At 38.2% G+C, this 16210-nt stretch overlaps 1 protein-coding gene across 1 annotated transcript in view; it reads left to right on the top strand.

The window, feature by feature from the left end:
- Positions 1–2405: 2405 nt before the first annotated feature.
- Positions 2406–16210, top strand: part of ESR1 (estrogen receptor 1) — a 160429-nt gene continuing 146624 nt past the window's right edge. Inside the window, 1 exon segment of the mRNA XM_059841965.1 lies at positions 2406–2452. Within this exon segment, the coding sequence (XP_059697948.1) occupies positions 2428–2452 (25 nt within the window). The 5' untranslated portion in view covers positions 2406–2427.

Genomic DNA, 16210 nt, shown 5'->3' with positions numbered 1-16210 from the left:
TGTCTTCTACATGGTGTACGTCTTCCTCGCTGTGCTCTTATCCCACATGGGTGCATTTCTTTCCCTACATTGGCATTCCTCTAGCCATTTATTTCACTGTCTTTGCCTTTAGTTTTTTTCCCATATGATTTTGTTTCCAGCCCACTGACTTGCCTATGATGGAATACTGTAGCATAGCCCCACTATCCTGTGTGTTTTGCAGCTTTCATAGGTCTCAATTGATAAATGAAACATAGGAGATTGTAACACAAAGCAAATGAAATCAATTATGTGTTTGAGCACAGAGGGGTTCCTGAGATGATTTGCACTATGCTTGGGATGTACGGTGAAAATACCCTGAGAAAAATGTTGCCACTTAGATAGGCTTTGTCTGAAATATGGTAAAGCAGGCCACTGTTGCATTTAAAATTGATCCAAGGGATGGTTTTTCATACAGATTTCTGAAATCAATAAACAAGAGGTAGCTGAAGCCAATTTTCTGTAGTAATTTTAAGAGCTATGACAAAATCTACTGTTTTGTGTATTTTGTGCTTATATCAGTGCCCTCGTTTGTCTCTCACCATGATCAATGGCAAACTTCCATCCACTTCAGTTCTGCCACATTACCTGCAAAAGGGCACAATTTCAGTAATGCAAATCTTCTCCTAAAACCACGGTGATAGAAGTCATGTACCTGGAAGAATACTTGGAAGCATGAACACAGTAACGTGCTTTTCAAAATACTTTTTAAAAATTTTTTACCTTTTCTTCCCAAACCCCCCCCCCCCCCCCCCCCCAACAAATAGTTTAGAATTTGTAGTTTTGGGAAGGTTTTCTTTATATTTAAATAACAAATGGCAACATCTCTGGTGTATATTAATGCTCAAGTTTCCTTTCACACTTGTTAACAAGAAAAGGGAAGATTCAAGGAGCCTTTTTATGCTACCATGTTTATGTGGACTTGTACTTCACTTTGTGAAAAATTGTGTTGGGGTATTCGTGCAGAATAAAGCAGATCTTGGTTTTACTTTAATACCAAATTATCTGTCTTGATTGAAGATATTCTCTGATATTGTATGTATTTTGATACATGTGTACACTTCTTTCTAGGAAATTTAATCTGAGATTTTCTTAAGAACTTTTGTGTGTGGGGGTGGGGTTTCCTTTCATTTATTGATATTTATTTATTTTTCTTAATGAAAGGGGAACAGTTTGGTTTCTTAACTCATGTTCATATTATTTTCAATTTTTTTTTCTTGCGAAGTTTGGAGTCTGCTAGGATTTTGAATTACAAAATTCTCTATCCTTTGTTTATCCAAAAGGTCTTGTGAGCCAGTTGCACTGAAAGGGTGAGATTTTCAATATTTTTGTCTTATGTCTGAAAGGTGAGGGTGATTGCATCTAAAGGTTATGACACGAAATTGTTTCCTGTCCTTGTCCTTTTAAGATATGCAGCATATTTCCCTTTCCTTGATCACAGATTCTCTACTGCTGCTTGCATTTTTCAGTAAAGCCTTTTTCTACAATGACTGTCCTGTTATTCACTGGAAACAAGGAAATCTTAACAATATATAGAATGAAAAATTGTAACAATCTAATTTAGAATGTCTAGGAAATGATGAAAAAGTTAGCTGTTACAGAAGGTAACTTTTATCTCCTGTAATCCCAAGAATAACATTTTGCTGGAATTTATTTTTTACGAGATCTACAAAACTGAAAGAGTTAATCTTCTAACAGGGATAACTAAGCAGCAGCCTTAATGTAATTAGAGAATATTTTATTGTTGGATGGAACTTGCATTTTGTCACCAACTCATCTGTTCAGCTTTTGACTCGGATTCTTTGCATTTTTGTTTATATCTTTATGGTTAAATTATTAGATTTATAGATTTACAGTGACATTTTACAAACCTATAGGTCTGCAACCATATTTTTCACTTGTGAAAGAATTGCAAGCAATCTTTGAGATGTGTTTACAGCTCGCCTAATTATCTTAAGAGCATATCCTTTTAAAAAAATTGCTTCCTCTCTACAAACTACTGGAAACATTAGCCTTAAGATGAAAATGGTTCTGATAGTGGGGGGCTATTTTAAAACTTCAACAGATTAATTTTAAAATTTGATAGATCTTATAGGTCTGGTGATTTACTACAGCAGTTAGCAGGTTTAGTTACGTGCAGACACAGGCTGAGATTTATGAATCTTTCCCATGTATTGTAAGGGTAGCTGATGCCAGATTGCAAAGTTCAAGGCATTACACGTTTTTCAGCACAGCCTAGGTTCCCGTCTAAATTTACCACCTTCTGCTCCTAAGGGCGTGCAATCATGCACACGATAGGTCTTTTCTTGAAAATGTGCTTCTGGTTCAGCTTCCTTGCTCCCGAGACTTTTCTATTTTGGTTCCCAGTGTCATGTGATCCCCCTGGCCAGTGAGAGCCCCGCAGAGGGAATGGCAACAGCCTGCTGGGAGCAATGTAAGTCAGAAAAAACTCTTGGTTTTTACAGTTTCTGTTCCTCACAGACAATTTTAAATGCTGCTTTTACCCTGAACCTTTGCTGGGCACACCCAGTTATACCTATGGAAATGCTTGGAAGTTGGGTGTTTTGGTTTGGATTTAGTTTTTACTCTTTCGGATGTTATTTTCTTAATATGTTCCTTTTTTTCCTGTGTCCTGCAGTGTCGCTGAGAAGCCTAAAAAAGCAACAGAAAACAAGTCACAGGCATTGCAAAAGTTGCCTAAAGAATGTTTTAAGGTGAATATTTCAGGTGTGGTAGTACTTTGTTTAATGTGTGCTACAGACAGTGCCATAAATCCTGTGCTACCGTTGCGAAAGAACAATGTGACCCCCCCTGTCCCGTCCTCCAGCCCCTCAGTCAAAATCCTTCATGGAGGTAGAAAGACAATAGTAGATAAAATAATCTGAAATCACATGTTAGTGCCTTTACCAGTTGGCTGAGACATAATGGGGAAAGGACTTACTTGAATTAGAGGGCAGTCACACCCAAGGCAGTGTATTGTTTTTCTGGTATGAATGAAGTGAAATAATGGATTTCAATCTCGGCTGATGCTGAGCAATACTTATACACATGATATTGAAACCATGTATTTAGTGAGATTTATCATTGGGTGCTTCCTGGTACAAAGTAAGAGTCAGATCCTTCTATTTTTCAGCACAGGTTCTGAACTCAGTTGGTAGAATTTACTTGGTAATTACTGAGTAATGGTTTTCTCTAACTGCATTTTTTTTTTTGTGGCTAAATATGATCTTCCAAAAATCATTCTCCCCCATGGTTGGATATATATGTTTTACTTATTTTCTGGTTTTGGGGTTTTGGCTTTTGTTTTGATTTAAGTTGGTTTTCTTTCATTTTTCTTTCTTCCAAATTACACATGCTCTCTTTGGAGTTTACTTTTAAGAAAGCATTTACTTTTTGGAGTTAGTGTTTAAGTATTGCTAAGCCTATTTTAAACTTGGGTCCCTAAGTGATATGCCTTGATATCATAAAAAAATTGGAGAATGAGTGTTTGGAAAAAGGTGTAATGAAATAAGCTGGAATCTTTCTACTTCCCTTCATGGCCTACAGCATGGACCTCCTACCACATCACTTGGAGGTGCTGAGGCCATTACTGAACATTGCTTTATTTTCTTTGTGCTTCTGATCTATACCCTAACAACCAGGTAATAGCTGAAGGACTGTTGGAAGACTTTCTTCTCTTTCCCCCTTCCCCAAATTAATTCACAACAGAAATTTCATGTAAAGGTTACCCTGAGGTAGAAAGAGCAGGTTAGGTTTTCAGTTCAGTTCTCATCATCATAGGCACTGGAAAAAAAGTCCCAAATTCTGTGTTGGTTGAATTGTTGCAGTGTCAGAAGCGCAACAGCATCTCTCTGGAAATATCTGACTTAGAAACCGAAAGCAATTAGAACAAGCTAGATGAAATTTAGGAGCCAATCGTACAGAACCTTATTTTAAAGGTTTGTGTTGCTGGTTTTGATAATAAAGTGAAGCATGTGCAGGGCTGAAGATTGTTTATAATGATTTAAAGAGAAATGTCCATTAGATTATAAACCAAGTTCTAACCCAGTGTTGCCTATTTGCCTTCACTTCATGAGTTTGCATGCTACCAGTGTGCAAATAATGGGCATTTTGAGATTGCAGCTGGATTTCCTGTTGCTTCCTACAACATAATTCTCTGGCTTGTGAACAGAAGCTTTAGAATTGTGTCAATCTTGTGGCAACCAGAGAAATTGCAATAGGTAAAATATAATGAGTTAAATGAGAAGATGTGTGTTATCACTTATTTTCTTTTTTTATTTTTTCCCCCTACTGATTTATTTACTTAACTTTGTGCTCATTGGTTGTCTTTGTTTCTGAAAAGGAACATACAGAAAGACAAAAATAGCATACCAAAAAAAAAGTAAAAAGGGGGGGGGATGGTGGGCAGTAAAAAGCTTGGCTATGAGGACATTGCACAGCTTTCCCAGGGAGGTTGTGGAGTCTCTGTGCTTGGAGATTGTTCCAAGCAAACCCTGCCCTGATCCTGAATAACCTGCTGTGGGAGAACCTGCGTGAGCAGGGGGCTGTGCTGCATGACAGGGACTCTGAGGTCCTTCTGAGCCACAGTGATCCCATCAGTCTCAGAATTCCCCTCTGCCATTTGGAGCTGTAGACAGCACTGTTACTCTGGGGAGAGATCGAAGGTCATGTATAGACTTCAATCTTAGACTGTCACTGTCATAGTTTAGATCTTGTCATTTTGCTCCTCTGTTGAGTCATTCATTCATTTAGGAATCAACTTTGAATGACTCAGTTGAGTCATTAATCATTCATTTGGCACGATGGCCATTGTTTGTCTTGCTGCCATGGCCCAGCACACCCTGCCTGAAATGTCACTGCCCGGCGAGGGATGGCACACTGAGAGCAGCCACTCCAGGGTACTCCAGGCAGCAGTCTTGAATCCCACGTCTTTTGTCTGCTGTCTCCTCAGGCACTGAGGAGGCACTGATGAAAAGAAAATGAGAAAAGAGTAAAATTAATGGGAGTGCTGTGGGGAGAGTGTAAGTAGAAAGTAAAGGGACAGAACTAACACAAACTGAGTTCTTACACCCCTCTTGCTACTCTGTTTGAATCTCACTCTGGCATCTCCAGAAGCTGAGGAGGGGATGTTGATTGCACAGGCTGTTCCAGGGCTTGTGGAAGGAAGGGAGGAAGAAGCAGATCTCACAGGAGCCCTTGGAGGCTCATGAAAAACATTAAGCCCCAGTCCCATAGACTGTATACAGAGTTGTACTCTAGAGACCTGATGAATGGTAGGTACAAGGGAACATGAGATCACTGGGTAGGAAGTGGAAGTGTGAAACCAGAGAAAAGAGAAAACAAAATTTTAATTTTTTTTAATACATAACAACATAAAATGTGCATTAAATGCATAGATAGTTCAAGTAATACCTTTGGTATTAACATATGGATATAATTTTAATTAAAAATGGCAAAACCTGATAGCTTGACTTGCGTTTTGGAAAGATTATTTTAAATCTCTTTCTTGTGTAATGCTGTAGGTGATGATTTTGCTTTAGGACTATTTATCTAGGTGAAATTTGGAAGACTCATCCTGAAGGCAGTTGCCAACATTAATCCAAACAGGTGCCTGTGAATAAATTCAGACTGGAGCTGGAGAAGTAGATGGGTTCAGCCTCCTGTCAGAAGGGTAGGCTGGGACTGTCGCTGTTTACAACAGGCTCAGGGAGTTGCCTGAATTACATTTACAGGTAATGAGGGTTTGGTAGCAAGGATTACACTCAGCAACTCAGATGTCTATTCCTGTTTCTGGTTAAATAGTGTAATTGGAATTTAGGCAGCATTTTTTTTCCTGAAAAAGACACATTTTAAAAATATGACAATTAATTTCCTTAAAATATTATTTGCTTTTATTTTTCTTCCTTTTTACAGAATAATGCTATAGGTAAATGGAAAATAAATTTGTGCAATGCTTTCTTGAAGATGGATATGAGCAAGGGTGAAATACTCCTTTGTATGACTTTTAGGGAAAAAAAGCCCCACATTCCAAGGAGCTGGAAGCAGGTCAGTTTGGCATCATTCAGTTGATTTTTGCCAACTAGTTGGAGAAAGAAGACAAATCTGGAGGAAAATATTTTTAAATAATTATTTGATAGTGAAATATTTGCTAGATCTGCTAGGTTTTTGGGGTTTTTTTGTGGATAGCATTTTGTATATTTGCATATTTTTTTGGTCTGTAAAAAGCCTGTTTCTATATTGCACACCAAAAGTAATTTTATTTATAATTTCACTAACCCATAATTTAGGTTGTTAATATTTGCTTTTACTTTTTAAATAATTTCTGTTGTTACAATTGCTTACTGCAGACAAAAGAACAAAATATTTTTGTTCAAGTAGGTTTGAAAATCTAAGTGGTAAAACTTGGTTAATTTTCTAAAGTGAAAAAGTATTTGATTTTAAAACAATATTTTTGGTGGGATTTTTCTATAGTTTTCTTAATGATCAAATAAAATAATAGTTTTATACAAAGTCCTTCAAGTACTAAAAATACCATTTGTTTCGATTTTGATTACTTAAAAAAATTGAATAGTTCATGGAGAATAATCTGCAATGAAAGGCTGGAATTATATGTTTATGTTTCAGATGTTTTGTTTTTTAAAGAGCCCAATTGCAGATCCATATAGAGATATTAATTAGTATTAATTACTGTTCAGTTCTAAATAGCTCTCATTGACAATTTTTATGGCTTTCAATAGCACAGTGATTATGGTTTAGATCTGCGAAGATGCCTTGGGGATTGTCATAATGGTTGATTCAATCTTTGTATCATCTGTGGCAGCTAAACATAAACACCATACAACCAAAATTGGTCAGATATGAATTTGTGGAATTTTGTCAAATCACTTGGTTTGAAATCCAAACCAACAGGAAACAAAAATCTTCTTTTTATTTTGTTCTTTGAAACTTGTTGGGTAACTTGAGTGTAACTGCCTATAGTTTTGCCTTCTGTGTTCTTCAAGTGGAGATAAACTGGTTGTGTCTTCACAAATAGGGTCATTGGGGTCGTTTTGCAATTATAAGGTATTATACAGAATTTCACTGCTCATTTTATTGGCCTCATCAATTCTGAGGTAATGGACTTGAATGGTGTTTTTGGTCTCACATTGCTATATAGCTGTAAATTGACAGCCTGCTTATTCATTCCAAAATGCCATTAATCTCAGACTGTGCTGAGGCAAGTCCATTGGCAACTGTTGTCAGGCTGTGTTCCCACTATCTCAAGAAATCATTCAATTGCTGCTTGTATTGTCTTCCTCTGGCTTTGTCTGAAGGGCACCTTCTATATAGGCATTGATACCTTGCTTCGACACATTTGGATGTAAAAGCAACCCTGAACTCCTAATTTCCTGTGCTCATTAGAAAGCTGGGTGTATTTCATTATATTTTTGTCCCAGATAGTCTGATTGTTCTCCCTTGTCAGCCTGAACTTTTTGTCTTTTTAACTGGGCATATTTCTTGTGGAATTGCTTCTTGTCCTGTTGTGTGTGTTGCGATATCCAGCTAACAGCAGAACCTTCCAATGATATTTCTGTATTTGCTGGTGTACCAGTGCCATGACCAGGGGGCACGATGCTTGTTGTGACTTCTTGTCAGGCTGTACAAGACTCTGGGCCCCCTGTCAGGCTTTATTGTAGTTGCCTTAACTCTGGCAACCAGCCTGCTGCTTACACTCAAAAAGTGTTGGCTAACAAGCTCTTAAATTCTAACAGTACACTTTCTCAAAAATGATGGCTAAGAAAACCCTTAGATTTTGTGCAGTACACTTCACTAAGTTCTCAACTCCCAGAAAAAACTTCTCAAAGGTGCTGGCTAACAAGCCACAGCACATAACCAAAGGTGCTGGTGAGCAACACCACTGCTCAAAGGTGTTGGCTAAAAAGCCACAACACCCTTCCACAGGCTTCCACTCTTAACAGCAAACTTCAGTTCTGAGTAGAATACAGTAGCCATGCTTTGCCCATGGCAAAGCAAGGGAGGAGAGAGATAAAGACAGAAAAAGGAGAGAACAAAGAGTATCAGCAGTCCTTAGAACCTGTGTTGGTCCACATGGATAGTCTGGAGCTGGAGAAAACAGTGCAAGTGAAAGAGAGAGGAAAAAGAGAACAAGAGGGCCTGATCCCCTTCTTTTTATTAAACTGGTGCACACCTCTCAGTGTAAAAGATTAATAGTTAAAGTGTAGAAGTGTAATAGATTTTTTCAGTCCTTTGAGCCCTCCTGCAGGAAGTGAGTTGAGAGGACTGAGCCCCAGTGTCGAGGTGAGCAGGAAGCTGGCTCAGCTCAGCACTGCCCCAGCTCTGCAGGACCCTCTCCTCTGATCACATCTTTCCTCCCTTAACAGTGTCATGTTTGAGACAAGGCATGCCAGTGCCTGGTCCTGCACTCCCTCCTAGACACACAAGAGCTCACTCTTGCCTATGCATGCATGGACTTTAAAGCAGGAGGGCTTCAAAGGCACCATCTGAATGACATTTTGTCATTACATGCATCATGGAAGTTCGTGATTATTTCCTTAACACTTCATTTTTTGTGAGGTGGTCTTTTTCTTAATAAAGTGTTTGCTCTTGCTCCCTGGCACAGTTTCTATGCAAAGTGTCCATTGCAAATGGGAAACCAAATTTAGAGAAAAAGGGAGGTTGACATAAGTAACAGACGATTACTTTCATAATTCCTTTTGGACTTTTGACAAAACAATTGTCTTAAATATTGATTTGTTTTCTTCCTTTATTTATTTTCTCTTGAAACCTAGCAACATAAAGGATACTCTTGTAGAAATACCTTTAAAAATAAAAGACAGAAAGCTGAGTCAAGTGAGACTCAAGAAACTTTGTGAAATAGATGTCAAGTCATATTTTTCTTTTTAAAATAAGAAATAGGCACAAGCAACTAATCTTTTTTCCCTCAGGGATTAAACTGAGGTGAGTAAGACAAGCTGTTCAGCAAATTTGACCTTTGGTAACTTAAAGGATTGAAACCTAGACAAAACATTGTACAACTCATTATGTTCAAGGTAAAGTTTTTGTTCTTGGGAAATGTATAGTTTTTGAATAGAACCCATATCTGCTGCTTTGGTGTTGCCAACCCTTCAACCCAACCACTGTAAAACAATTGTAGCAAATAGTCAGCCAGTTTGGGTCCTCCCATTTGGATATCCAGACTGGGGTAGGACCATGCCTGTTGTGTGCTGCTGTCCTGGCATGGCCTTCCTGGTGGGTTTCCAGACATTGGTGCCCATCCATGTGAATGTGTGGCAAAGTTGTGATGAGACAGTGAGGGTCTGGTGTCCTGGTTGGCATACAATGCCAGACATATGCCTCAGGACTGCCCAAAGAGCCACTCTTGTGTGTCTGTGAGGAGTCAGTCTGTGTTTGGTACACTTTTGGAGCAGAGTTTTCTGTCTAGTTTACCCCAAATGGAATTTGTTTTTTGCACATACCAGCTGCTCTGTAGTCCAAGCTTATGAAGGAAATTACTTTAAAACCTCACTACTGCTGTGAACAAACCCAGTATCATAGGCAGAGATTATTTTTATTAACAAATTTCCTTCCCTATTCTAGCTAACTAACCTGTCCCAAAGTTGTCTCAGCCCTGGATCTGCTCTGATAAGGCAAACAATTTCCTATGGAAGGCTGGACCTTCAGGCTTTAAAGCTACCTTTGTTCTTACCAAAACATAATCGAAGGCAAAACCAGGTATTTTGGATATAAGTGGAACATTCTTTCTCTTAAAAACACTCTTTGAAACTCAATCTGTCTTTAGTGATTGAAGTCTAGCGCGTGTGAGTCCAAAGTTTCTCGCACACAAAGCAATTCACTTCTCTTGAATCTAAAGAGAGCAGAAACCTTCTGCATTTAAGCAGAAACTTATTTCTGCATAGGTAAGGCACTATGACTTGCTTCTGCATAGACAAAACTCATCTGATTCATGCTGGTAAGTTTTTGCTTCAGTGTCATTTGTTGAATCCAGCCTAAGTTGGATGGCTAACCCAGCACTGAGCTGTCATAGCAACCAGATCGTGTAATTTGTTCACGGTGCTTATCCACATTTATCTTAAAGCCCAGTTAGACTGTTTTTCCTCTCATGGACAGGCTGATCTAGAGCTTCACTGTTCTGTCAGCTGAGAGGCTTGTAATTTCCATAGCAAATTTAGTTGCAGTGCCAGCTTTCTTTCTTTGTCCTAAATACCTTATAGGTATTGATGTTTATGCCTAATGTATTTACGGGGAGTAATCAGTTTTCCTCTGATCTTGGTGGTTTTTAGTCTAAGTAAGTAGAATGTTTAGTCATCATTTGTTTAGTATACTCTTTAGCCCTCAGATCTTTATTGGATTCCAGCTGCCATTTCATCCTGTATTTTATATTGTGAAATCCTTTTCCAACTCATTTCAGTTGGCTCTCACTCTTAACTACCCTAGCATAAAAAAGAACCCCTTGCAAGTTATTTGTCCAGCCTTTTTTGGCTTGGCTTATTGGATTTTTACATTCAGTCTGCCAGAGTTTTATTTTATCTTTTATTGTCCTCATTAAGACAACATCTTCAGAATTTTTTTGAAGGCCCGCTTCAAATAATGTCTTACATTGGTGGTTAGCTGTTTTGGTTTTCTTATGTTTGCTCTGTATCACTCAATATATTCTGTGTACTACCTACAAATATTTGCCTTTCTGTTTGCCTGCTTGGAAGTTCCTTAATTGCAACTTCTTAATTTCCTATTTTTTCCAATCAAGCAGTGTTTTAGGGGATTTGTTGGCTTTGCTTTCTCCTGCATAAATTTAAGGGTTTTATGATTGCTGTTAAAAACTGGCTCTTTGGTAGCAAAATTCCAAATTATGAGGCCCTGTCAAATTAGTATTTGCTTATTTTGTGGGTTATGTGTTTATCTGCTCTCTGAAGCATTTAGAGGTGGCTAAAGGTTTTATTTTGCAATCATGTACAACTTTGATATTTACTTGATTGCAAGGGACCATTTTCTGTCTGTTGGCATAGTTTGTCTCATCTCTGGCAAATACAAATTTGCCAATACATATTCTGTATCACTAGTCACCAGCTACAGCATAGTTGGAGAAATAATGAATAGAAACACTGTATTGGGTGTTCCCTTCCCTGTTCTGCTCAGAGCAGATATGTTTGAGTTTTCTACCTTTTTAAGAGTACCATCAGTGAGTCTTTCTTCTTCCCCCTCTCCCCTCATCTGCTCAAATTAGTGTCATGCAGCTGAATCTCTTTTGCTGGTAAGGATGCTTTCTGACAGCTAAATTTTGTTTCCTGCTATTTATTCTACATGTCTTCTTATGTTGTGTTTTGTATGCATCTCCTGTGATATTTTCTTTTTATTTTGTCTTCTGAAATATTCCAGCTAAATATGCCCTAGTGACTTTATCAATTGCTGGCAAGTTCCTAGACTAGCTTAGATATTTTATCTTCTGATACCCTCCAGTCTGGCAATATCTTTCTCATTGGTGTGGTGACCAAGTGACTGAATTTGATATGTTGGGATGGAGATTCTGCACATTTGAAGAACATGTAGTTAAAATAAAGCCACCACCTTCTTGCACTTACATGAAGGAAGAAGGTGGCACTGGAAAAGCCTCAGCAGAGAGGTAGGAAATTCTGAGTGGCAGTGCTGCTTAGGTTTCTCACATCACTGTTTCTTGCAGTCCATCCTGTTGTTCTCCTCTTTTCTCTGCTCTTGGCATCTGGTTGCTGTGAGGCTTTGTGAGACAGACCTCAGGAAACATCTCTGCTGCAGAGTTTGCCTTGCAGATGAGCACAGTTCTCAGAGCTTGTGTGACTGAAACCACCTGCCTTGACCATCCCAGCTGACTTGTTTTGCAGCACAACCTATAGGAGCTCTCCAAACATTTTTGAAATATAGCTGGGTGAGGAAAGCAACTCTGCTTCAGTACTGAGTATCAGTCTGATATCAGCATGGCATAGGTTTCTGATGGGCAATTATCTGTGCAGTTAAAACATACTGTTCGTTTCTAGTCTTTGTGTGTGTATTCCCAGTAGGAGGTGTGTCAGTGATAAGCAGAGGCAAATGTGACTCCCTATTCTGTTTCTCCCTACTGAGCTATATTGTAACAGGATTGTCAGACTGCATGGGCACGGGGTAACATTGACAGCTCCTGTTTGGCTGTCTGCTAGTGCTGAAAATCTTTGTGAGCCACTTCTCCTCAGGACAGAGTAGTATGTCTAGCAAATGGCTTGTTTCACATGCCTTCCTCCTCCCCACTCCCTATACATGCTTTTATATTTAGCTGTAATGGAAGTTATGTTGTTTTCCTGAAGGAAGGCTATAAAACATTCCATGTTGTATCCCTTGATTAAAAGCAGTATTTTTACATTTATTATTCCAAGTACTGTATTTTTCTGCACATCTGTTTAGTAATGCTATTATTCTTGCATTCATGACCCTGAGGAAAATATGAACAAAACCTGTGAATAGCACTAGAGGATGCTTGGTTGCTGATTCTTCTCCATTCATCATTGTATTTTTTAACTGTAGTAAACAGTGTTCTTTCCTTTTATTATGTGGCAATTTGTTTTGTTTCATACTTTTAAAATTGTTGGAATGTTGCATCACATGCCTTACAGTAGGCAAAATATATTGCACAGTGCTACTGTTCTTATCAGCCAAAAATATTAAATTGAGATTTTTTCAGTGAATTTAAGAAGAATAACGTTATACATATAGGCAATGTACATATATAATGCTATTGGTTGATGTTATTTTATAAGTCTCTAATACTAAATTACAACCTTGATTTTCTGAACCAGAACAGACTTACTGAATGCTGCTGTGGGGTTTTTTGCATTACTGTTATTGAGAATACCAGTTTCATTGTAAGAATTGTCTGATGCCAATATTAGAATTTCTTTTGTTGTTTCCTAAATACTTTAGGAAACAGCCTTCTATGCCTGAACTGCTGCCTTATTTTTGTCCCTTTGATTTAGTTATTAATTATTATTTAGATTATTTATTATCTTTTTAATTCCTGAAATAATGCCTTTATATCTGTTTTCACTCTATATTTTCTACATATGTTTAATCTTGCCATTATCATTTGACTAAAATTTTACTATCTCAAAATTATGATTCAAGTTCTAATTTTTCACTTGTTCATGAGGTGAGCCAAGTTTTAATTTTCTAATTTTCTGACCTCTGTTATTTTTGTGAATTATAGCTTTTCCCAAGAGCCAGTAAAGTATGCTTAAAAATTTTTCAAATACCAGTTTAATAACTCTAGGCAAATGTTTGCTTTCAATTGATTTTAATCCTTGTTTCTTTCATGTCTGTGAAACTATTCCTTCAATTTGAGAAAGGTTTTGTGTGCTCATGTGTCTGTGTGCGTATATGTATATGCGTGTGTGTGTATATATATATGTAATTTAGTCTTGATGTAATTACAACTCATTGCAGCTTAGTTGTTAACAATTGCATCCCCGTGATTGCAAACTTTTTTTGTTAAATTATTATCTATTCTTCTTTTCTGTAATGGTAGGTAATTTCCCCAAGTTGGATCCAGCAATTTTTGATTTGAGAAATTACTTTGTAGGATTTTGAGGGTATCCAAAGATTCTTTAACACTGAAAATTCAGAAGAAAGTGCCATGTGACAAGGATGGCTCACACACTATATTTAATTTTGCTCAAGTCTTCGGTCAAACACTTTTATTCGTTCTTTGGATATTATTCTTTGATCTGTTACTTTTCTTTCCTTGATTGTAAATTCCCTTGTCTTTCAGCATACATGACTAACTTTATTGTAGTATGCTTCATATATTTAATAACATACTTAACATTAAGAACATAAGAGCTTTTCTGGACCTATGCCCTAGTTTTTGCTGCCTTCCTTTTTTTATGAGCACTTTTATCTTGTGCTTTGCTTTCTCTTCTTTTTATGTTTCCTTGCCTTGTCTACACATCCCACAACTCTCATGCAATTTTCTTTCTTGGCTTCTCTTTTTCCCAGTCCTCCTTTTTCAGTCTCTCACATCTTTACTCACAGTTAATAGCTCTCAAGAATAGCTCTAAACATTATCAAGGTTACTGTTCTTGACTCTGTGTTCATTGAGTGTCATATTAGTATCAAAACAGCCTACCTTGAGAAAGTACCTGTCCTACTGAGCATATGTGTTCAGCAGATTCCACTGGAATCATAAGGAATGCAGTCATTAATGCCCTTTCCCCTTCCACCTTGTTTTTATTTCTTATGTAACTTCTGGATTACAGTATTGGAATTAAGTAAACTGTGACTACAGTGACTGGTGACATTTTTTCAGGCTGTTCCCTTTGCCTTCATGGAAGTGCTGATACTGCTGTCTTAGAATAAGCAGTCAGTGGTGACATGAAGAAATACTACAAATGAAATGAAGCACTATTACAAAATACTTCCACTGTTCTGCATTGTCTGTGTTCATAGATACTTGCAAAATCATTGACACTTGTGAACTTGAAACCATGAACCTTACCCCGTCTGGTAAATGAGAACATTGAAATTACTTCCTACTTAATGAAAACTTGCTTTGCTTCTATTCCTTCTTTCTTTTCTATTCCTTCCTTCCTCCCATCCTCGTAATAGAGGTGTTCAGTTCTTGCTGAAATGACTGTTAAATTGAAATAGCAAAATAACTCGCCTCTAAGTTGCCTTCTAACTTTGAAGCATATTAGCCTGTTCTGGGTGTATATGATTGATGGTTTCAGCAATTTCCTTCATTATTGCTTGGCAACCAGAACAGGCAAGCTCATTTTCTGTTCTGTTGATGGTATGTCCTTGAAGGAACAACTTTCTTATCCTAGTTGACCCTGATGTGTCAGCCTGTGAAATAAAGAAACCCCTCCTGTCTGTGTTATGCTTTGTATTTCACCTGTGGGTCAGTTTACCAGGCAATGTGAAGCCTAAAGAAGACACACTCCATCTTGGTGAAGGATTTCTTGGTCTAATGACAAGCCCGCAGAATGTTAACATAGCAAATGATCATGAGGAATACTTGAAGTATTGTTGCTTGTCTTTGGAGCCTTCTTTGTCCGGGAAGCAGGGGAAATGAAGGAAGAATTCACCACTGGCTGAGCTGAGCTGCTCCCAGCCCTGCTGTAAAGGTGCTCTGGTGATACGTGCTGTGGTTTGGCTCAGGCTGGAGGGCACGTTCAGCTGTGCTGCTGCAAGATGTAATCCACAGGCTCCACAGGCTGAGGCATTGCTAGCTGTGTGTTTCCACACTATTTCCCTTCAAGAAGAAGTTGTGTGGCTACCAGGCAGCTGCCAGTTACCATTTGAGGCCTGGTTCAGAAGGAAGCTCTTTAGTGCCTTTGGTGATGGATTTTCTACTGGCTGACTGCAACCATGTTTTCCCCTCTTGCTTATTTCCTTCTCATTGTTTTACTTTTTGATCTCTCTCTTCTTTTGTTTGGGCCTTCTTCACTGTTCCTCCATCTTCCTTGTACCATCTCAGGTGATGACAGTCCTGACCCAGACTGTGCTGGCTGTCCTGTGTGGCAGCTCCCTGAATGTGTGCTGCTCCCTGAGTCCTTCATGGGTAGCCCTCGTTCCTCTGTCTGACAGGGTCTGCTGAAGGCAGAGGCTGTTGGAAGGTCTCCTCAGATCCTGCAGCTACCAGCTCTGTCACATCCACGGCTCTTGTGAGTGGCAGGAAGTTTTGCCCACGTTGTCTTGAGAAGGGAGGAGAAGCATAACCAGAACAGTGGCATCTTCACATGTTGCAGAAGTCTCTGACTATTTTCTCCGTGTTGAATGGTTTAGGAACTTTGATTAATTTCATGGTTTGAAAATGGTTTTGGTTGCATAAGTGTTTTCAGAGTACAAAAGTCAAAAGCATAATTCAGAAAAATTTGACAGCCTTCAATTTCTGCAGCTTATTCTCACTTCACAGTAAGTCAGACTGCCACAAAATCTCTGAGGAAGAGGTGAATCACAAAGCTGCAGTTTTTGTAATTACCTTTGAAGTATCTTGTTTTTTTCCCTTTGGAGAACTGTTGCTTCCTTCGAGTCTGGACATATACCATGAAAAACTTAAACTTCATTTTTTCGTGAGTATGTTAATGTGTGTGTGTGTATATATATACACAAATGTATGTATATATATGCATATATACACATACATATATGCATGTGTGTGCATACATACACACAC

Source organism: Haemorhous mexicanus, chromosome 3 (assembly GCF_027477595.1).
Source record: "Haemorhous mexicanus isolate bHaeMex1 chromosome 3, bHaeMex1.pri, whole genome shotgun sequence".
Lineage (NCBI taxonomy): Eukaryota > Metazoa > Chordata > Aves > Passeriformes > Fringillidae > Haemorhous > Haemorhous mexicanus.
This window is presented reverse-complemented; position numbering and strand designations above follow the sequence as displayed.